General features: G+C 42.0%; 1 protein-coding gene across 1 annotated transcript in view; it reads right to left on the bottom strand.

The window, feature by feature from the left end:
* Dip2c (DIP2 disco-interacting protein 2 homolog C (Drosophila)) overlaps positions 1-23,490 on the bottom strand; it is a 121,183-nt gene that overhangs the window by 75,187 nt on the left and 22,506 nt on the right. Inside the window, exons 6-10 of the mRNA XM_013009225.1 lie at positions 21,311-21,520; positions 10,410-10,544; positions 8,608-8,727; positions 7,310-7,507; positions 1,600-1,691 (exon numbers count right to left, since the gene is read on the bottom strand). Coding sequence (XP_012864679.1) covers positions 1,600-1,691; positions 7,310-7,507; positions 8,608-8,727; positions 10,410-10,544; positions 21,311-21,520 — 755 coding nt within the window. The remainder of the gene's footprint in view (positions 1-1,599; positions 1,692-7,309; positions 7,508-8,607; positions 8,728-10,409; positions 10,545-21,310; positions 21,521-23,490) is intronic.

The following is a 23,490-nucleotide window of genomic DNA, read 5'->3' as shown; positions in this document are numbered from 1 at the left end:
AAGACCTAGTACAGGGTTCACCCACCTAAAGATGGCAGGATTAAAATTCTGAATAAGAAAGAGGCTGGAAAAAGAATGATGTGCTCTATGCCAAACACCTTTTAGTAAGAGGAATCTGATCAAGTACTTCACAGATTCTCAATATGTGGATGGTGAATATTAACCAGAATCATCTATAATGCTGTTACCACAATACAGGGGCTGCTACTTTCATGTCCACATAATATTTATAGAGATGAAATCCCAGTAGATGCATTATTTTGTTTATTGTTTTCTCTAAGCTTCATAAATAGTGTCGCATTTCAATGTAGTCCTCAGAACTGTAATGGAAGGTTGTACAAATGGCCAGCAGGTGACCTCGCAGACAGCCTGGGATCAGACCAGACCTATGCCAATTTTTAGCTCTGGGCCCTGGTGCACGATTTTGGTCTCTCTGAGCCTTCATTTTCTTATCTGAATACTGAAAACAATGATAGAAAAGTGCACCTTAGTATTATGATAAAGGTCAAATGACCACATTTGTGAAGAGTTTGGTCTTTGACATACTGCATAACCATGAGGGAGGGAAGGAGGAAGGAAGGGACAGAGGGAGAGGATTCACAGTCCACCACACTATCTTGGAGATGCAGCAATCTGTAAAAATTCCCCTTATAGTCCAGTGTCTTTATTATCTCTCTTAGGCAAGTGAAAGCTAAGTTCTTATTGATTTTTGGTGCTCTAACCTGGGGCTTTCATAGACTACTCTAGCAGTTTTCTTTTGAACAGCAAGAACCAGGGTACATCTAGTCACTTAAGATACACAGAAGTAGAAGAAAAGGTATATGTTTGAAGAGAAGAAAATTAGGTTTTACAGCAAATTCTACATCTAAATCAGGACATAAAGCTTGGATAGAGTTAGTGACTGCTCAGATAAAACATGGAAACAGAAATATTAACACCTAACCTCTTTAATTTACCCATTTTGCTCTAAGAAGCAAATTAAAACTTTGTTTGACAATAGAAGATGTGAGTGTAAGAGTTGTATTCAAAAACTGCTTTACGTGGCAACCCCTTTATACAACTACTCGAAAGATAATAAAAAATATTAAAAAAAAAACAAGGTTAAAAAATAAAAAAGAGCTAACTGTGGGAAAACAATTATGCCACTGGTTGGCTGGCCAGATCTGTCTGTCTCACTGACTGAGGTCAAAGGCACTGTAAATATTGTCCTGCTGCCCAGGTGGATGGCACCAGTGCATTTCAGACTAGGGGAAAAACTAGGACCTATGACAGTGGCTGGTACAGCAAGGGCTCCTCACGCTGACAGAAGTGACCGGCTGTGCCTCCCTGGGTCAGTGCCTTCATCTGGTAAGACACTTAGCACCTTTGAAGCTTGGGTGTCTTGGGTGTATAACACAAAGAGAAAAACTACAGCACTGCTCACTGAGTTGCTGGGAAGTTAAGTGACATGATATATGCCTTTACTCCTGCTTCAAAAGTGAAGGAAGCCATACATACTAGGAAACAAGAGAAGGGATGGAATGCTGGGATTTTAAAACAGAGACATTTTCCATACAGCACTGCATTATGCAGATGGGACAGTTAAACAGTAGTACTTACCCTGTCTCCTGGCCGAACCATGGGTTCTTGCTTTGTACCTAGTTTGTGTAGAATGTTGTAAGCAACCTTCATACTTCGTGTCCACAGTTTGCCTGTGAATACATAGCATAAAGACACGAGATTTTTACCATTGCACACATGCATTTCCGGTTACACGCACATGGGTGCATTAATAGAAAGTATTCTCTTAACTGAAAGTTTAGTCAGTATAGCTATTTGCTTCTGCTATGCATGCCCCCCCACCCCCACAGGGAACTCTAACACATGTAACTATTAAGGAAAAAAGGAACAATCTGGCAAGACTAGAAACCAAAATATCCCCAAAATAAGGAAGTAGAGGTTTCTAAAAGTAAAGTTTCAAAAGAAATAAAAATAGAAACCCAGCTCTAGTCTGTCTTCTGCTAGCCTGAGAGGGAGGGGATGCTCTTCAGGGATGAAGTTTTACCCAAAGCTTTTTTTCCACTCTTAGCCTTCAACTTATTCCAAGTTCCTGGAATTGAGATAGGAAACAGGCACCAACAACTCTGACTCATACATTCTGAGAAGCCTGAACCTATGAACGAGGTCCCGGTTCTGGGCAGAATCCAGGCTAGCATGCAGAGTACCTACAGCAAAGCCACAGATGATCTGTCCTTTTCATCCCAGGAGTCATGGGTAAGATCCTTTTTTAATTTTTTAATTCCTTTTTTAATTTTCCCTGTCTACTGTAATTGCAAAGAATGCTAACATGGTCCTTACTGGCCATTCCAAAGCCTGATCTCTCCTTCTCTCCAGGGCCTACGTTTTCAGTATCAGGCTTTTCTAACCTCGGGTCTGGGAGTTTTGGAAAAGGAATCCTTGGGTTTAGATAAAGATAATGGGATTATTTTAACATGAATTCTAGAAAAATTATCATAAAGTAGGATTTAAGAAGAAAATTTTAAAACTTTTCATATGGAGTTTTAAACTTTATATTGTTTTCTATGTTTTTTAAAAGCTTAGGGGAAAAAAAGCCCCAAAGGACTTGTACATTTCAAAATCCTTGCCTAAACATACAGCCAGACATTTCCTTATTCAGGTGATAGTGAACAGTCTAAGATGGAATAAAATGACTTCAAATCTAAAAGGTGTTCTTGAATACATAAAGGCCTTTTACAATCGAGTCTCAGAAACTCAGCTGCTAAGAGCTGTTCAGGGAGCCAAGGTGATAGCTGTTATCTTAATGTAATAACAAAGAGCAACTCTAGTTATTTTCTATCTTAATGCAATCATTATTTTAATTGTTTCCTTATTATAAAAAGTTGAAATAAAAAAGTGTTCCATAGAAATTGCAGCTACCCAAAGCAGTGCTGTTATTAATAACCCATCAGAGGTTCATCGATTTGCATTCAAGAGCAGGCGCTTTATCTTTAATTGCTCTAATTTCCTAAGACAATTCCTAGTTGATGGTATGTCCTCAATGAATGTCTTGGTTTTATTAACATCATAAGTTATTGTCTCCCCTTCCCCCCCCACTCCCCCTGGCCAATTTTTGTCAGCTATGAGGCTTGAACTCAGGGCCTGGGCACTGTCCCAGAACCCCTTTTTGTTCTCAAGGTGAGAGCTGTACCACTTTGAGCCACAGCACTACTTCCAGTTTTTGAGTAGTTTATTGGAAATAAGAGTCTCACAGGGACTTTTTTGCCCTGCTGGCTTTGAACCTCGATACTCAGATATCAGCCTCCTGAGTAGCTAGGATTACAGGCATGAGCCACTGGCTCCCAGCTCATGTTTTTTAACTTGTAAATTTAACAATGTAGTTCTCAAAGCTGGATGCTCCAAAGTCATTTGAAATTTTATTTGGGGATTATGTTTCTTTCCCTATAAACAATAGTCACTATATTAGAAATAACCCGGGGAGTGATTTTTCTCCCCTAAACATTTTGTGCTTTCAAAATTTTTTAATGTAGTCAATATCACAGACTACTAAAATCAAACAATTAGAACTGAAAAACTATCAATGGATTACAAATGAACAAATCAGTTGCAAACAATAGCACCATTATAGTTTTTATTTTGGCAGTACTGGGTTTGATTTCAGGGCTTGTGCTTGTTAGGCAGGGACCATCTCTTGAGCAGTTTCCTAGCACTTTTAAAGCTATTTTTTCCATGTAGGATTTCATGTTTTGCCTGAGACTAACTTCTAATGGTGGTGACTTTCCTACTTTCACCTCCAGGGAAGCTGGGATTCCAAGTATATTCCACCTCACCCAGCCCAGCACTGTTATAGTTTGTTCAAGCTTCAACTTCTCTCTCAGCCAAGAGTCTTAAAGCTGGTATCACCACAAACTCATATCAAAGCTAATTTTCAATAGAGAGATTAGAATACAATAAAATACAGATGATGTAAGTGAAGTAGAAATGTTTCAGTTGTAGGCAGTGCACAGTCTTGTTCATCAACCTCATATTAGCTTTACGAGAGAGCAAGAGACAGGACAGAGAAACAGGAGAGCAAAACAGGAGAGAGAGAGGAAAAGAAAGAGAATGAGAGAGAGAGAGAGAACAATAACTAATTTGTTCAAAAGTCCATCAACAGGGGCTGGGAAGGTGGCTCAGTGGTAGAGCGCTTGCCTTGCATGCCTGAGGCCCTGGGTTCAATTCCTCAGCACCACATAAGCAAAAAGAAAAAAGCCGGAAGTGGCACGGTGGCTCAAGTGGTAGAGCGCTAGCCTTGAGCTGAAGAGCTGAGAGACAGCGCCCAGGCCCAGAGTTCAGGCCCCACGACCAGACCCAAAAACAAAACAAAAGTCCGTCAACAGATAGGGGCTACACTCCTACTTAGATTTTAAACTTGCACCCTTCTTGAAAACTGTCTTATAATGTTGATTTCCCAAACCTGCGTAATGTGCCAGTTTTTTATGTGTTATATTTCACTCATCTTAGAGAACATTTAACTGGCCATCAGAAAGAATATATATGCTCATACATGCAGGCAAGTTGGCCCCTAAGATTTCCCACATGAGGCAGTAAAGTCCAGAAACAATGGCACAAGTACACAGCCAGCCTCAAGCATACATTTGGCCAGCTGTGAAAGACACAGAGAAAAGACTTCCTTAAAGAAGGAACTCAAGCATATTCTTGATCACAAATGACATTCTCTTTGCACGTGAAACTACCAAAGGAAGCCATGAACAACAATCGGGCCGTGAACCATCTGATCCCAAACTCAAATAGGCTCCTAAGCCAACATTCCACTGCCATCTAGGGATGCTTATATCCACAGCTGGCCCAGCTGGCACAGCCCCATCAGAAGGCCAGACCCTTCTGAATCCCATGATGTCTGGCTCTTAACCTTGACGGCCAATACAGAAAGCGATTTCTTCTCCACTTGCAATCAGAAGAGTGTATGTGTTACGTAAACAAAACTAAGGAGGGTACTTCAGAGTTAAGAGTTGGGAGGAGCAAAAAGTTCACAAGACTCAGTCACGATCAGTAATAAGTTGGCACAGTGCTCTACGCCTGTCCTAAGGAAGCACACATAGGCCAAGGCCAGTCAGGCATATACTTGAGACTCTATCTAAAAATTTACTGAATCAACAAAGGCTCAAGTGGTGGAGAGCCCACCTACTAAGTGCAAAGTGCTGAGTTCAACCTTCAGTAAAAACTAAATTAGGAAAAAGGTCACCTAACCTTACACAGCACATGTAAAGAGCGTCTTTCCATTGCTCGTAAGTTGGTCTCTTTGCAATGATGAAGTCGACAGTATGCAAAGAACTGGAAAATCTGCTCTCTCCATGGTGGTGGAACAAAGGCAAAGGCACCTCTCTGCTGTAGCTACCAACTTGCGAAAGCTCATGGGTACACAAAGTATTAAGGAGTGCTTGTTTCTCTGTATTTCTGAAACAGAATTGTACATGTAGCTTTTCTTTCTTCTCATAGACGCCAATAATAATTCATAATCCTCAGTATTGTAATCCTGAATATTGAAATCCTGAAAAAGCAAAACCTCTGGAGTCTAAAATCCTCCTAAAATCATAAACTGAAAGACTTTAAAAAGTCCTCCAATTGTTGAAATTTTGAAAGCTCAAATTCTGGAAACTGCAACTCCCATGGCAAGGGGTAAAGGCCTATGTAAGAGGGCTGAGAAGCCAACTCAGGGGAGGAACTGGCGGGTTTTCATTTGCATCATGGCGCGCAGGGTGAATGCAGGACAAATGCCTCGAAATCTGTTCAAGTATCGTTTGGGGTTGTCTGAGAAGCTGTCTCCAGGGATGAGTGTTAGGTGAGGCCGGGACCTCTCAACACAGAGAGGTATATTCAACCAGTTAGGGGTTCAGGCAGAAGGTGAGCTTCTCTGAAAGCTGGAACATAGTTTTTCTCAACTGCACTGGACATCAGAATTCTGAGCTCAGGCTGTATGTAGCTCAGTGACAAAGCATTAGCCTAGCACACAATAATATCCCAAATTCAATCCCATGAACACATACACACAAACAACCAAGCAACCTACCCTACCCTACCCAGAATTTCAAGCTTACCAGCCTCCAGATTCCCGAAGTCCCCTGGAAGGACTCTTGGGGGGAGGGGGAGAGGGTGCTCCCAGGCTAGTTTAGTATTCCCACTATTTTCAATTGTCATCATTCTTCTTTATAATTTTCCTACGTTATGTATTTAATCTGTGTGTCATTTCTAGTACTGACTTTTTCTAATTTATCCATGTTTTTATTATGCAAATGTGGCTCTCACAAGTGGATTATGATTACAATTGGTTTATGCCAGCATTGTGTGTGTGAGACAAGGTCAAAACTGCCTCAGATGAAGAGATGTCCTTTTTGAACACCTGCATTTGTGTGAGAGATTTGTGCTCTTCAGGCAACTGTAAATGTGGTAGTGACCCAACACAGCTTTTGTTTTAACTTGTCAAAAGGCCCAATTGCTGTTGCTGCCCATCGTGGTATTTTAGGCTATCACGGTTACAAAGCTGGACACACACGTTCACCAGGCGCAGTGATGCACACATATACCCTGTGCCTTCTTTCCCACGTTGTTCTGATGAACACAGTTCACCTGTAAGAGCTGTTAAACTTGTCTGCCTGCCTCAAGCAAACCTGAGCATTTGTGCTTGCAAAAATATGTATCTGATTGTCTATTTCACTGTATAAAATGGTCTGTGATGTTCAGTGAACTTTTCTTAAATAAATTGCCTCCTGAAAATGTAAATAGATGGCTTTTAAAGAAATCAAACGATATTTTTCAGAATCATATTTTGGGGGTTTGATCTTCTTGTGTTTTGGATTTTAGGAATTTTGATCTTTTATTTTCAGCATTTTGGGTTATGGTATTGAGGATGGTGTCAGAAGTATGACCCAAACTCATGCCAAAGGATAGTCCTTGCTGAAAGTATGTATTTCAAGAAAATCATATATTTGTATTCAAGAAGCAGAATCTAGTATCTTATTGGAGTTTGGATCATTGTTTTAAGAACCTATTTCTAGTTTCATGTTAGGAAAAAAACCCAAACAATTAATAATTTCTACACGGACACCAAATAATCTTCCTGAAACACTCCTGTAGACTCCATCAATGGCACAGAAACGCCATGAATTTATACACGTCAAGCAGTGCAAACAGAGGAGGCACCCTGGGAGACATGAACCTTCTTTACACTCAGCAGCAATTTTGTGCAGGAGTAAGCAAATGAGCGGGAGGGACAGACTTTTCAGAACTGCTGCCAGTGACCTTTTCGGCTTACCGTAGGTAAGGATGTAGAGGGGCTTCCCATTTGTGTCCATGGTGGTCAGACAGGGAGCCTTGGGTGAGATGGTCCCCCAGCGCTGCAGTGCAGCCTCCAGGGAGGGCGGCCAGTTTGTGACCACCCCCAGCTGCTCCCCTCGCATGGCCAGCATCTGCGCACCCTCCGGCTTTGGTTGGTTGGGATCTGGTTGTTGAACTAGATACGTATGAATACAAAAAATTTTCAAGAAAAATATACTCATATTAATACTCATATTTATAACTTTATTAGCTGACAGAAAATATACTTCTCTGGAATCAAAGTCATGAATCCTATACTAAGTTCACAGATGTGATGGAAACACTTCATTCTTGGAAGTCCAAGGCAAGATGGCAAGAACTTAGGAGGACACAAGTTCACCTATAAACTGATAAGAGGCAAACTCCTACGTGTACGGTCTAGTATTTCAATGTAAAATCTGGATAACCAAAAACAGTAATTCTGAACTTCAAAGAGCTCCAATCTTGCATGTTTATGTTTTGTCCTCAAGCGCTCAGATGTAGCTACGTATTTCCTATGACTACTCTGAATAAAAAGATCATAGAGCAAGTATTATTTTAAGTAAAGCTAAAGCAGCAGTGTCATTTTATTTTAATGTAGTTTATGTACATCATCATAGAGCAGAATCTTCCTCAGCCTTTAGTTCAGGCAGGCGAGGAACTGAAATCATTTCTCCCGATGATGGGTTTCTCGCTCACAGTCTGTGACTGGCTGACCATTTCCACCTGCTGCCGGAAGACCGACTGTCTTATGGTGGTTTTCACAAAGAGGAAAACAAGGAGTATGGGTGTGAGCCGGTGGCTTGTCTATTTGGCTTTGACTTTGTGTTACAAGGCTCCCCAGCACTCCAGGCGAGGCCACCAGCTCTATGCTGCAAGACCCAGAGGAGCACAGCAGAGTCAGGCATCGGTTTCCTCTGCAGTCCTCTTCACAGCTGGTATAGAGACCGCAGCTCTGCAGTGAGGTGAGGGTTCCTAGAATTTCATTTAGTGTTGCTCTAATCTTAGTGAGACCTTAAAGAGAGGCCTGGCTCATAGAGCAAAATCACATTCTGCTAAGAGAGCGGCACTTGATGCAGGGTACATCTTTCAGGGGTCATCTGGAAACAGCACCTCAACTCCCAGGTCGAGACTTCCATCATTCAAGGAAGGCAGAATTATTGCTCTTAAACAAGAAAACATTAAAAAAAAAAGAGGGATTGTTCATGGGACCATAGGAATAGCTGAAAGAAACAGGTATGGAAAAGGTTCTTTTACCTTCTAACAATTCTTCAAAGTCATCAACAAAGAACTCTCGTAATGGTGGTCGTTTAGGTCGTTTGAGGGTGTTGACAAGCTGCTGAATTTTTGCTGATACCCGGCTACTTACTGGTACTCCTGAAAAAACAGGAACCGTGGGGTAGACAGAATGCCACAGCCGGAAGACGCACATTTGGGAACAAATAGGTCAGAGCTTAAGAAAAATTTCCTATCAGATTTCTAAAAATCAATACACAATCTTCACACTGTCAACTGAGGGCTCTCAGAATTGAAAAATATTTTATAGTTTTGAAAATACGGGGAAAAAAGTTTAACTCAGAATTCTCAGTATATGAACATACTATTTGCCTATTAAATAGTTTCACTTAATTTGATTCAAATGGATCAAGATCAATCATTCTGCAAGGCAGTGGTTCTGAATCCTACTTTAGAATTTGTAAGAATCATCCTTAGGCTATCCCTGGACTTCTGACCCACTTTGGTATGGCTTTGGTATGGTCTAGAATCTGCATCTACATGGGCTCCCATGTGAATCTGGTGTGGGGGTATCAAATATCAAGAGACACCTGACCATCTACGATTGCACATAACTTGGAATTTACCTAGGAAAACAAAGCTGACAATGATGGACTTCAAAGATGACAGGTTATTAAAATGATGACAAGATTAACAACAATGTCTAATTCAATAAACAGTGAGTTTATCAGAGAATAAAGGAAATTACAAAAGCACTGAAGGAAAGCCAATTGTATTAGAAGCTGGAATGGCTTCTGTTGTATCTGGATCACTCATGAACTAGCGACTTTTGGGCTTTGACCATACTGAAGAGAGTATGCTACCTCTTACAGACTGAATTCATAATTGAATTTCTATTTAACAGGTATACACATGTATCTATTCTATGATACACAAGCATCATAAAAACATCAATAAACAAAGCGAATCTGAATGGCACATTGAGATGATTTTGTTCATCTTATTAATATAACAATAAAAATGGTGCTATAACACCTATAATCTCAGGATTCAAGAGGAAGAATCCCAGGCCAGCCTGGGCTACACAGTGTCAACAAAATAATAATAATAATAATAATAGAACAATAACAACAAAATTCAGTTTAATTTTAATGCTGATTCTAGTCTAGCTTTCAGGACACTGGCCAGGATGGAGACAGAAAAGCAGAATATGGCAGTACTCCGTGTCCAGGTCTCACTGGTCTGACAGTGAGTGGTGGAAGAGATCACTGTAATCACAGCAGGCCAAGTTTAACCTCCCCCGCCCCCCCGTGAGACACAGCAGGGAATCCTTCCAATGAGGTGTTTTATCAAACCAACAAAAATGCTGTCCTGTTTGGAGGAAAATAAAACAGACCTTCTTTCTTCCAAAGTTTAAACCACTATACTACCCATATCTGTCAATTATTTTGATTTTAAAAAACATTTAAAAAACCATTCATGGTCTTAACATTTGTGCTGTAATCTCATAATTATTCAACCAGCATGAGTATTCAGCAAACACATCAGCTTCTTATAAAATTTCTTCTTCTTATGTTACGATTTTGCAACATTTGCATTTTTTTCCCTGAAAAATAACTTCTTGGCCAACTTGGAAAGAATTTGCATTTCATTTGGTTAGGCCACCTTCTATGGAAGGTTCGTGAGGAATGTGATGAGCTAGATTCGGTGCCTGACTATGTATCTGGAAGAAATACACTCAATCAGAAAGAACAAGCCTGCACACAGAGAGGGCAGTCCGCAGACAATTCACAAAGAGCACACGTCCTTGCTGCAAGCCCTACCGTCTCCGGTTTCCATGAGCTCAGCATTGCCGTACTTTGGTGCTGTCCGAGATGTTGTCGAGCCCTGTGGCCTTTCCACTTGTATTGAGTGCTCTGAGGTGTATGTGGTTACATCAGGAGGTGCAGAGTGATTTTCTGGAAAGAAGCACAGAGTGAGGTTTCTGGGGGACTTTGGTCATTCTGAAGGCTGAGCACCAGGCCTTCAAAAAATGCCATATCCTCGGAAAAGACTAGAAGGACACATGTCTGCTCTCTGTGACCCCATCACATAGCAAGATCACTCCAATCACAGGCAGCCACATAAATCTTCACAGAGAGGTGGTGGTTAAGACAATGTGTACTGTTCCCCATAAAACGAAACCAGGGAAATTTTCAGAATTAATTTAACCACAGGAGCCATATCAATTTTAGCTAAAATAATGTTCTAAAACAGACAGTGAATGAGATGGGATGAGCTATGTATTGCTTCACAGAAGAGAGTAATTCTTCTTGTCCATGATGACAGGGAGAGTGGAGAGCTCAAGCTGTGACACCAGCGAGCCTGGGATTTAAACATCAGCTCTGCAAACGCCAGAGATCTTGGCAAGTGTTCTGTCCTGAGTCTCAGCGTCCTTATCCACCAAAGGGGAGGAAGAATGGCTGCTGATGGAAAACATCTGGATGGGTGAAATGAGTTCACCTATACAAAACTCGAGATCTTTCTTGATAAAGGGGAGATACTAAGAAATTTCTCATTGTTTTAACATGAATAAAACCAAACAGTTACCAAAAAAAATACTTACAATTTAATTATGTATTAAACGTGGTGTTATGCCCAATAAAATGTGTGATTTTCTCTGACAACATTCATTTGATGGTAATGCCAAACATTTAAACATTAAATATTTTTTATCAAATAGAGTAAAAGCTAGTATGCCTAAGAGACTATCAATGGGCTTTCTACATCTTAAGTTCTAATAAAGGGTGTTACGGTGCTAATTTTGATTTGTTATGCCTATTAGACAGAAACTTCTGTAGATCACCTTGTGTTGCTCAATGCAATGGGAGCACACTAACTTGTGTTGCTAAAAGTGGCATTTCTTCTCTGCCCCTGTCACCGCTACATGTGGCTTATTTAGACCAAATTCCATCAATGAAAATACAATACAGAAAAATGAGGCACTAGACAGGCTGGGAAAAGGACACTTGTGTATAGTCAAAAAGGGAACAAGAAGGTCAAAGTGGTCTTGTTGGGTGTCAGCTGGGATCATATCAGTAGATTGACAAAAGTTCGAGGACTCTATATAGGTACATGAATGGCTAAAAAAAATCAGTGCACTGTTTTGGGGGCTACAAATGCATTTTAGCAGATGGGCAAACTCATAAGCACTTCAGATCATGAAGACAGACTATCTTGGGAAATGAGCATGGCTTAGGAAGGTAAATTGCAAATGAATGGCCCAGGGTGACCAACTTATCCTGATCCACTCCAACATACTGGGAGCCCTGGGTCAGAACACTGAGGCCCAGGCCACATGAGGGGAGAAAGCTGCCCGGGATCAGTTCAGGAGTTGGGCTCCAGTGTGTCTACTTCCTGTTTTGCAGAAGGGAGATAACATCTACTTTGTACTCACTTTAGATGGTTAGGATTAAGTCAAGAAAGAGACAGAAGCACTTCAATTCTGTTATAATCAAGTTTTGCTGGGAGAGGAGATTCTCTGCCCAAGTTTGAGTGGCCAAGCAGCTGTTCATGTCAGGCCAGATGCTGGAATGTTTCTATGGAGCAGAGCAGATGACACTGGCCCCTATACAAACTATTCAGCATGTCTCTTTCCTGACAGAATGCATCCTTTAGATCTGAACCGTGTCCTCTGCAAATCCAGAGGTTGAAGCACCAATCCTCCGTACTTTGGAACATGGCTGTATATGGGGACAGGGACTGGAAATAGGTTCAGTGAAGATAAAATGATGTAATGGGTGTGAACACAGTCCACCCCAACTGGTGCACTTATAAGAAGGGATAAGGATGTAGATGTGCACAGAGGAGAAATCATGTGACAACATCTGGGGAAGATGGTCCTCTGGGAGCCTCGGAGAAAGGCCTCAACTCTGCTAAGCCCTAGCTTTCAGAATTCCAGCATCCAGAACCAGGGAACTTAAATACCCGTTGTGTAAGCCACTCTGTATATGGTGACGGCACCAGGTGCAAACCAATATATTCCCTTAGAGGCAATACCTTATATCCCAGGCCCAGAAAAGGGACAGGGAAAGGACAGAACCAGAGCCAAGTGTCAGAAGGGAGAGGCAGAGAGCAGCCCACTCTACAGGTCACTATGGGAGAGGATGTGAGGAAAATATTCCAGTTGTCTCTTTATCATTTCAGACTCTATATTTATCTTCCTCGGCACAGGGCACAGCCCATCTGTACGTCAGCCAAACAGACTTTGGTTCATGTTTCAAAATTATCTAATTTTCTAGAACTCCGCTGCCTCATGGCCAAGTAAGTGGTACACTCTCCAAGGGCTCATGTTTCAAATGTAAGCACAATAGATGATAATCTGTGATGAGAACAGAATTGAAATTAGCCATCTTAAACAAAGCAGCTTTAAAAAGTGAGCTCACTGTTGTTTTCATTGGCTTCCAGTTCTGTCACACTTAAGCGTGTGTCATACTCAAGGATAGCCAGTGTCATAATCGGGGACTGCCAGTGTCATAATTGGGGATAGCCAATCAGGCCTCGTAGCGGGCAGCCATCCCTAACTCCAAAGTTAGGGAAGATAACAATTCCACTGCATCTAGTGATTTGAAAAATCACTTCAAAGTGTCTTCCAAATATATTTATGTGTTACTTTATCTTGTTCTCCTTCTCAATATACACGCTAACTGTAGGGATAATAAACCCAGAGCTGGCTTCTGTGAGGAGCCAATGGCTGCTGGCAGAGCACATTACCTATTCTGATAGAGATCAGGGACCCTGTATTAACTGTGTTACTTATCCGCTGAGAAGTGTTTGCAAGAATCCTGTCCATTAACAGATGCTCTAGGAAGTCTTGCTGAGGGTAGTAAACAGGGGGCCCAGGCTGAAAAGGCAGGCTCAAGGTCTCCAAGCCTCATCAGCAGCAGGTTTGAGGCCCAGGAAGTGCACACGCATCAGGAGCCTTGTGTAGATAATAGGCCCTCGTCATAGTGGTTCACAGCTTCTGAGCAACACTGCCTACTGTTCAGGGCTTATAAAAACCAAGTTCAAGGTCCCCGTGGGGGACCATCTCTGCTGTGAAGGCCATAGGGAAAGCTATGCTTCTGCCACACAGACCCACAGTGGCCCGTGGGCATCCCACGGCCAGGTTCCCGTTTGGCTGGCCTGGAGCTCTGCCACCCTCAGCAGCTGACACCGTTCCTTAGGAATCCAGAGTTGAAAGTGTGTTCAACAGGAAGGTGAGAAGGTGATGGGATCCAATCACTAGTTCCTTTTTATTTTTATTTTTGGTTAGCCATAATATTTGATTAATCGCAGTCAGATCCAATCATCTTCAAGGCAGTATGTGCAAGCTGCTTTGACTGTGTAAGTACCAGGGCACCTCTTCTCATTCCGGGACAGCCCCTTCTGCCCCACATCGCCTCTCAATTCCCTGACACTCAAAGGCTTGGGGGCCGTTTTTATTTTGTGGCCATGACCAATTTCAGGGAACTGGTAAACTTGCCTGGGTGGTCTGTTGCCTGGCTTCCTTGGTTTGCTGCATTCCTAATCACCTTTTCCTGCATGTCTCCAGGTTTTTCCAAGTCCTCCTGGGGACAGTTATACAACATCACCCTCAGACACCAGAGTTGTGCTGCAACCCATCCCACAGCCTTGCGCCCCCGCAGGTGCTGGTAAATATTTCAGCGGGAGTGGTGTAATAACCAATGCCTGGCCAGTAGAGACAGGATGCTCTGCTACTAAAGCCAGCAACCAAGAAGCATTCTTTAATTCTAACTACAGAACTGGTGGTCCCAGGTAATGGGTGCTAGTAGAGCCCGCTTTGTAAGCTCTGTTCTTTTTCAGACCCTAAATGAATTCTAAATGAGGAGGCAAAAAGGAAACTAAAATAAAATCTAGTTTTTATGAAGAAAGTGCTGTGACCCACTGAGAATGGATCATTCATTCTCAAAGAAATCTGATTTTTCACATATTAAAAAATGTCCGCTTCCCAGTCTCCCACAGTTAATTTGCTGACAGTATGGAAAAACCACACACCCCAAAGGGGCTGCCTGGGAGAGGCGCCTCTCCACGAGCCACCCTGCCTGGCCAGCTGCTCCAGCTCCTGACAGACTCTGCCTCTCTGATGATGTAAAAGGAAACACTGTGGAAACGAGTGAAGCAGTGAGGTAGAACTTCTCACGTTTTGAAGGCAGATGGCTCAGGTATCCTGACTATAATATCTTTCCTGCAGGTCCAGCTTCTGATATATGGGAGGTGACAAAACCATCAAGAGATTGAAACTGAAGCCATTCTACGAAGTGCATGAGCACGGGGTGACCAACCTAGTCTCTGCCAAGGGTAAATCCTCCCCTCCCAGAAACACAATTGCATCAGATAGGAGCTAGGCAAAGATGACTCCTGGCAAAGGAATCCAGAATGGAATGAGAAGACAGGGAGTACCCTGTGATGTCAAGGTGTTCAGCTGTGCCCTCCAGCCTCCTTGTGCTGCTGGGGACTAACTGCACAAATGCATCTTCCACCTCAAAATGAAGACTGTCCTCTTCAGTCTCCTCCTACTTCACTGGCTTTCATGGAAATGCAGTGACAACACTACAATATAAGGAGGACCTAGCTTGCTATTTAAGCTAGGATGCAAAAAAAAAAATATGCTTTGACTATTACAGCCAACTAAAGATCTTATTCTTTTAATAATCATCCAGGGATAAGATAAAATATTCTTAGTTTATATTTGTTCTCTCTATATGTACATGTGTATACATATGCAATGCTGCTACTAGTAATTCTTAATTGTTCTTCAAATTTGCAGAAGAATCACCTATATGCTAAACCATCCAAGGAAGGTTAGGAAATGCTTCTGTGGCTCTGCCTTCAAATGTTCTCTCAGTCAAGGTTCTGAGTCAGGTTTGGCTTCCACAGACTCACATAGATTCTCAGATCTTAACTGTCCTTCCTCATGAAAATCCTGTAAAGATGTGATCTGCAAAATAAGAGGGCTACCACTGACCCCTTATTGTGGCTGAGAAAATAAGACCCAGTACCCTGAGGTCCTTTGTCCAAACAGTAATGGCTGCCAAGGCCGGTGGCTTCCTCTGTGCTTTTCTACCCTATGTATGGGCAGTATGTATGAGAGCACCAAGAAAAAAAAAATCTGTGAAACTCCGAGCATAATGATACAAATCATTGTGCTACGTACTACTAGGTAACGGCTTTTAAACGCTTTACAAATGAACGTTAGGGAACAAATGGTGAGCTGTGAGGGGTAAGTGGTCAGACAGTTAAATGAGGCACATCTGCAGAATGCAGCACTGATCTGCAGAACGAGTGTGGAGGGGATGAAGGGTCACAACAATGCTGGACCTGGCAAATATTATTTGGATTTTATAAAGTCAAAGTAAACAAAAGCAAAATCAGTTTTGAAAGATGAAGAATCACGAGAGCATCTTCCGGTGAAAGAGACAGGCCCAGGCTTGTGTTCTCACAATACTGGGGCAGAAGCAGCAAGGGAAAGGTGATGGCCTGTGAGCCCTCTGAGTGTGGATGCCAAAGAGACAGGTGGCAGAGGAGCAGGTGGTGATGGCTGGGGGTCTGGACCTATTTCTGGAACCATAGGTCTTAATTAACAGAAAGCACAGATCTGATGGGCTACCTGGAGAGAGCCCCAGCAGACCCGTGATCTCTGGGGACAAGCTGTGCAGTGCCTATGGAAACAGCTGGTGTGGCAGGCCACACGGTACTGGGAGAGGAGTGTAATGCTGCTGCCTGGTGTTAGCTAATGTTAGATCGGATGCTGTGACTGAATGATGTTTTTCTTTTTGTATTAGAGAGGCTTAAAATCCTGAAACAGGTTGGTAGGGGTTTGTCTGCCACCTGTTAGAATAAATAAAGTTTTACTGGTACACAATCATGGCCATTTTTTTTTGGTTTACATTCTTTTGTGTAATGGACCAGCTGCTTTTGTGCTCCCACAGCCACATGGGGCCACAGAGCCTGAAATAATAACTCACTTGCTCCTTAAAGGAGAAACTGCTCTTATGGCCAGGATGTCCTAAGTGAGAGGGGCGGGTGAGGCAGGGAGCTGTGTTGGTAATATCACCAGCCCCTATACATATGCAGAGGTTGAAGGACTATACATGTTTGGAAAAGGTACCAATAATACTTGGAATGATTTCACATAAGCAAATAAGAGTAATTTATTATCACAGTGGCTATTTTACATGTCTGAATAAATTCCCTAATACCACAGAACCTAGAATCAAAATGTACAATTGTTGCAAGTGAGGTAAAGATGAAATACATCTCAGGGTGGATGTGGTTTGCTTGCTGACTTCCTTTCTTCTTGGCAGAGACAGAGGCAATAAGTCAGATGGGAATTTGGTTACAAATAAAAATAAGATTACTGAAAGCAGCATTGATGTCAAGTGAATTTCCAGAATTCCACACTGGAGATGGCAATTATTTCTGTGAATACCCGGTTAATGAAATATACCCTAACACACCTTGTGACAGCATCATCAGATGTCTACAGAGGCTTTCACAATGCATTTGGAGATGAAAACTAAGAAGAGCTTATGAAAACATCTAAATATAAAACAATAAAACTGTTGTCAATTCTTTGTTCTTATTAGAAATGTATTCATATGGATTGTCTCTTCAATTTCTCCACTTCTATTTAGCTAAATAATTTGGATATTCTTTTATTCTGAATATTTTACAAATATACTTCTTAAGGTTTGAAAGCATTCCCATGAAAGGTACTTGTTATTATAGTTACAATATTCAACTTTTGATTATAATATTTTAGAATATAAATCTTTCCCTTTTAGTTGTTGTTATTATATAGGTCTTTGGTTTTTTTGCTTGTTTTGTTTTGGTTTTGATGGTGCTAGAGATGGAAACCAGGTCCCTGTGCAAGCTAGGCAAGCAATGTACTGGACAGCTGTATTTCCAAACCTTAAGGATTTTAATACTACATTCTAGTTAATGTAGTATTAAATGAATGTTCCACATTCATTGTGGTTCTTGAGATAAAGAGGAACCCTAATTTATATATATATATATATACATATACATATATATATATATATATACATATATATATATATTAGTGCAGGTACTAGAGATTGAACTCAAGGCCTCTTACACTCAGCTTTTTGTTGTTGTTGGTCATGGGGCTTGAACTCTGAGCCTGGGCGCTGTCCTCAGCTCTTCAGCTCAAGGTGAGCACTCTACCACTTGAGCCACAGCACCACTTTTGGTTTTCTGGTATTTAATTGGAGATAAGAACCTCACCGGGCGCTGGTGGCTCACACCTGTAATCCTAGCTACACAGGAGGCTGAGATCTGAGGATCGCGGTTCAAAGCCAGCCCGGGCAGGAGAGACCATGAGACTCCTATCTCCAATAAAACCACCAGAAAACTGGAAGTGGCACTGTAGCTCAAGTGGTAGAGCACTCGCCTTGAGCTGAAGAGCTCAGCGCCCAGGCCCAGAGTTCAAGCCCCACGACCGACAAAAAAAAAAAAAAAAGAACCTCACGAACTTTCCTACCCTGGTTGGCTTTGAACTGCAATCCTCAGAATATCTCAGGAGGCTGAGATCTGAGCTACCAGTGCCAGGCTACCTCAGCTTTTTACTCATAGCTGTCACTCTACCTCTTGAGCCATGCCTGAGCATCAACCCAATTAATAAATGGGCTAATGAGCTAAAAAGAGTCTTCTCAGAATGTCCAATAAACATATGAAGTGACATCTCTGGCCATAAAGGAAATGAAAGTAAAAACAACCTTGAGATTCTACCTCAGCCCATTATGATAATGGCCATTATCAAGAAAATAAACAATAAATAACAGATGCTGGCAAGGATTTAGCCAAAAGGGAACCCTATTACACTGTGGGTGGTAATGTAAACATTTAACCACTCTGGAAAGCAGCGTAGAGGTTCCTCAATTCCAGGAATTCCACTCCTGGGCATTTCAAAGATGACAAACCAAGGACACAACCATGTCCTTTGCAGCACTATTCACCATAGCCAAGGTATGGAATCAGCCCAGCTGCCCCATCAACGGATGAATAGATCAAGAAAATGTGGTGGATACACACAATGCAATTTTACTCATCCACTAGAAATAATGATATTGTATCCTTTGTAAAGATATAGAAAGACCTGGAAAAAATTATGTTACCTGAACTAAATCTGGACCAAAATGACAAAAGTAGCATGCTTTCCTTCGTTTGGTGGTATGCAAGGGTATACAAACAAATGTACTAACCGAAATATAGTAGATTCAAGGGAGAGCTCACAGTTATTCCTTAGAAGAGCGAAGTCAACGTTCAACAAAACAAACACCACCAGGAAACAGGTACTTAAAAGGGGTGGAGTCAAGGAGTAGGCAAATGAAGAGGAGAAGGGGAGGGACACAGTTAGGAATCCAATGTACATCCTACAAAGTTAACAGTGGTGGGGGCTGGGCAGGGGCTGGAGGGGACAGGTGAGAATGGAGAAAAGGGTGACACTGATCAAGACCCACTGCATTCACAAACGGCTTCATTCAATGGCAACTTCTCTGTACAACTACTTAGGGATAATAACAATAAATAAATGATCTTCTTTAAACAAAAACAACGAGAGAGCGAGGGCCTGGATGGGGCCCATGGATTATCTACCAGTGCTGCAGGAGGTGAGTGGGGTGCCAGGCTGGGCTGTCTGCTGTGGATAGGCAGGAGCAGCCCTCACCAGAGACACCGCAAGCTGAGCAGAAGAAAAGGGAAAGGAAAAAAAAATCCAGAGAAGAATTTATCATCCCAAGCTAAACCTGCCTGGAAGAGGTCCCTACTTAATGAAATTTGTGGAATAAAACTAGGTGCACTTGAGATTTCGCTTTAGCAACAAATGAAGAATGGCCCACTTTGGAGGAGATTGCATGGTCCTGGATGCCCTGGCTTTCCTCTGGCTTTCCTTCTTTGTGTACAAGGTGTCTCTGCAGTCCCCAGGTGGAGTGTCTTTCTGGGCTCAGCAAACATACCTGGGGAGGGGGCGATGGTAATTCTGCCCAGGGCTCACAAACACAACTCAGAGGTTGCTTTGCCGTGAGCTCTTTCAAACACTCCAGCTCACACAAAACCCTGACCTCAACAAAACGTGAAATGCTCTCAACTTTGACTTTTTTGCTTTTTTTGTTTGGTCACAGGAATAAAGTATTTTAGTTCTCATCAGATTTAATTATTTTGTCACTGCTTCCATGGGGCTTGAACTCTGGGCCTGGGCGCTGTCCTTGCGCTCTTCAGCTCAAGGCTAGCGCTCTACCACAGTGCCACTTATGGTTTTCTGGTGGCTTATTAGAGGTAAGAGTTTCACAGACTTTCCTACCGGGGCTGGTTTTGAACCATGATCCTCAGATTTCAGCCTCTTAAAGTAGCTAGGATTACAGGCATGAGCCAACACTTTAAAAAAAAAAATCATACTTAAAAAAAAAAAAAAAGAAAAACCTAACAGATATTCTAGGAACTTATTTTTGTGCCAAATGAGAAATTACTGAAATGTCACACACCAGGACTTATATTTAGGTTACATCAAGCCTTGATGTACATGACTAATGTAACCTTTTATAGTTTGGATAAATTTAATTCTCCATGCTACAATTTCCCTTAGTATTCCAACTGTAAACTCACAAAGGGAAAACTGGATGCGGTGGTTAATTTGTTCAAAAATACACATCCCTCCTCACATGCTTCTGAGCATCTCTTTAAAGCTGAACAAAAGGGGAGAAGGCAAATAATTCCAAAAAGAAGAGGTTGTGTCTTACCCCTGTGCTTGGCTGAGAAAATCAGCTAACATCAGATAAAGCTGATAGAGACTCGGTTCTGACACGTGTGCAGTAAAAGAAATTTCACTGTCTAAAAATATTTGATAGTAATTTATTTCTGTACAATGTTTAATTTACTGTGATTTCAACTAGAGGTTACTAGAGCTCACAGGCTGGTGTATATGTTCCTGAAAATATGTGAAACTGAAATTTAGTACTTCCACATTAACCCGAAATACTTTAAAAAAATAACGACATACCTACTTTCACCCATAGTTCGTGACCACCCTCCCAGACAAAACACTCCTACCCTTTTCCTGTAATAATTCTCATTTTATCGCCTTCTCTACATTCAAATAGCAGGGCAACGCTACCAACCTTGTGTTGCTTCTAACTCAGAAGATCTCCCTTATAATCAAATCTACACAAAAAATCTTATGATATGCCTAAGAAATCAGAACAGAATTTGCAGAAAACAAATGCAGAAAACAGCATTAGACAGCAGAGCAAAGATTGAGCCCCTGTCACCTAGCTTCCTAAAACAATTCCCAGAGTAACAACAACTCTATTTTACAATCCTGTCTTATTTATTGGCACCATTAAAACTTCTGGAGGGGCATATTTTAGTATAAGTGAGATTTAAAAAAAAAATGTGAGCAGACAGGGCTCCAAGCTTCTCCTGTGAATACAAATGCACTCCTTCAAGGACAGAAATCTCCTGAAATTCCAGCACTGGAAGGAGCCAGAGTTCTGGAAAACAGTAAAATCAAAGCACCCCAGGCATCACAGGGGTCCTGTCCTGTGTCTGTCCGATAGATTCTGCAGTCAGAACATGCACAAATCGAGCCCTCAATGTTTGCTGAGACCACAATGGGAGCAGATACCTGGAACTGTGTAACACCCCCCTCCCCCAACATACTCACCTATGTGCGTCTGGGCCATGACATCTGCCAGCCTGTGTGCCGCCCCACTGCCCCCGCTCTGTGTGGAAGAGGAGGAGGTGGTGGAGGTGGTGGAGCCGTGGATGGCCTGGCTGATCCAGTGCTCCATGTTGATGCTGCCTTGGCTGGAGGTGGGGGTTCCCTGGGAATCGCCCTGCACAGAGCCTTCATCTTCAGAACCAGAAGAAGTGTCTGTGTAGAAGAAGGAGTTACTCATGAAAGCCCCATCTCAACCCCTCCATGCACTGCCCACCCAGACTCGCCTCCTGTCACAACTACTCATAATCATTGGACTGTGTCAAGCACTCTTGAAACAGTAGACCACTTTTCAGATAATGTTATCTTTTTTCTCCCTACTATGGTGACTTTTATGTACAATAATGCCTTAAATATGCTGTAAGAAGTTTTGCCATTGGGGCTGGGAAGGTGGCTCAGTGGTAGAGCGCTTGCCTTGCATGCCTGAGGCTCTGGGTTCGATTCCTCAGCACCACATCAGCAAAAAGAAAAAAGCCGGAAGTGGCACTGTGGCTCAAGTGGTAGAGCGCTAGCCTTGAGCTGAAGAGCTGAGGGACAGCGCTCAGGCCCAGAGTTCAGGCCCCACGACCGGACCAAAAAAAAAACAAACAACAAAACTTTTGCCATTAAAATACTGGGCAGAGACATTCAACAATTTCCTGAATACAGTACAACAGGCAGGGCAGGGGGAGCCAATGTTTTCTTTGCATATATCTACTGAATGAGGACCCTGTCCTTATTCTAAGAGACAGGTGTATATCTTGTTTTCACATATCAAGGTGTGCCTGCTTGTAGTCTTTGGTAGTCCTGAAATGCTTCTCTGAGTCACAATGTATTTTTAGGCTTAGTGTAAACACCTTCCCCCCACTCCCCCAGCCTACTTAAAGACTGTGTTACTATAAGAATGATAAAGAGTGAATTCGATTAAAACATATGCTATGCGTGTAGGGGAATACCATGAACTTATTTGCACAATTAACATCACTAATAAAAATTTCAAAAATAAAAAATAGATTGAGTTTCTGATAAAGAAATTGTATCAAAAGAAGGGCATTAAACCCTTTATGTGCAACTTCAAAAAAAAAAGAAGAAAAAGTGCACAGCCCCACTTCCTTGCATTATTGGGGTCTCTGGCTTTTCATTTGGGGCATACCACAAGCTTCTAGAACACTACATTTTTGTTGAAACTCTCTTATAATATTCATTTGTTATACAAGGTATTTTCACCTTCCATCTTTGAAAGTTGGACAATTTGGGCCAAGAAAAATCACACTTGGGTTTCTTTTCATTGAAATTAGTGGAAATATTTTCACTGACTAGTTTATTAGTTAGCAAGTTTTAAGAATGAGTTTTTAACGAGTCTGTTTATTTGAACTTCAGGGAAAGGACACTTAGGGTCCTACCTACAAGTGAATTAGGCGAGATGTCAAGATGGAAGATGCGAAGCTCTGAAACATTTAAATGGGAAGAATAATAATAACTAATTGGAGGACAAAGAACTACTGAAAACACAATAATAATTATGAATAATATCCAGCCAGGTATGGTGATAACCATCATGTCCGCAGAGAAGATAAACTTCAGAAATCTTCTCTGAAGGGCAGTGGAGATGAGCGCTGTTCTCACAACTGCTTCCAGCAACCAAGGAAAATGAATGAGAGATAATTTAGCTGTGAGTTTGCTCAAACACAGTCACAAATACATAAGCTACTGCTAAGCATAACTAGCTTGTGTCAAAGAGTGGCTGTGGTTTGACTTTGCCCTCCGGAGGTTCCCATATTGCAAGCTAGGTATCCAGTGAACAAACACTGGGAGGTAGCGGAACCTACCAGAAGTGGGGTGTATACCCTCAGAAGGAACAACAGTAGTTCCCACAGGACCCCACCCAATTCCTTAAAAAGCAAGTTGTCAGAAAGGGAACAAGCCTCCGTCCACTCACCTCTGCCTTCCTGCTCTCGCTATCTCCCTCCCTCCCATCAAGCTGTGGCCTGCCCAGCATGCGACCAGGCCTCACCAGAGCCATGCACAGGCAAGAGCCACATTCTTCCTTTGTTTTCTGAATGCCCTCCACCTTTGTACTTGTTAGGAAGGTACTCTACTGTTTTGAGCCATGTTCCCGGCCCCCTTTGGTTTATAGTGTCTTGAGA

Source organism: Dipodomys ordii, unplaced genomic scaffold, assembly GCF_000151885.1.
Source record: "Dipodomys ordii isolate 6190 unplaced genomic scaffold, Dord_2.0 Scaffold9, whole genome shotgun sequence".
Taxonomy (NCBI): domain Eukaryota; kingdom Metazoa; phylum Chordata; class Mammalia; order Rodentia; family Heteromyidae; genus Dipodomys; species Dipodomys ordii.
Note: the sequence above shows the minus strand (reverse complement) of the source record. Positions and strands in the feature narration are given on the sequence as shown.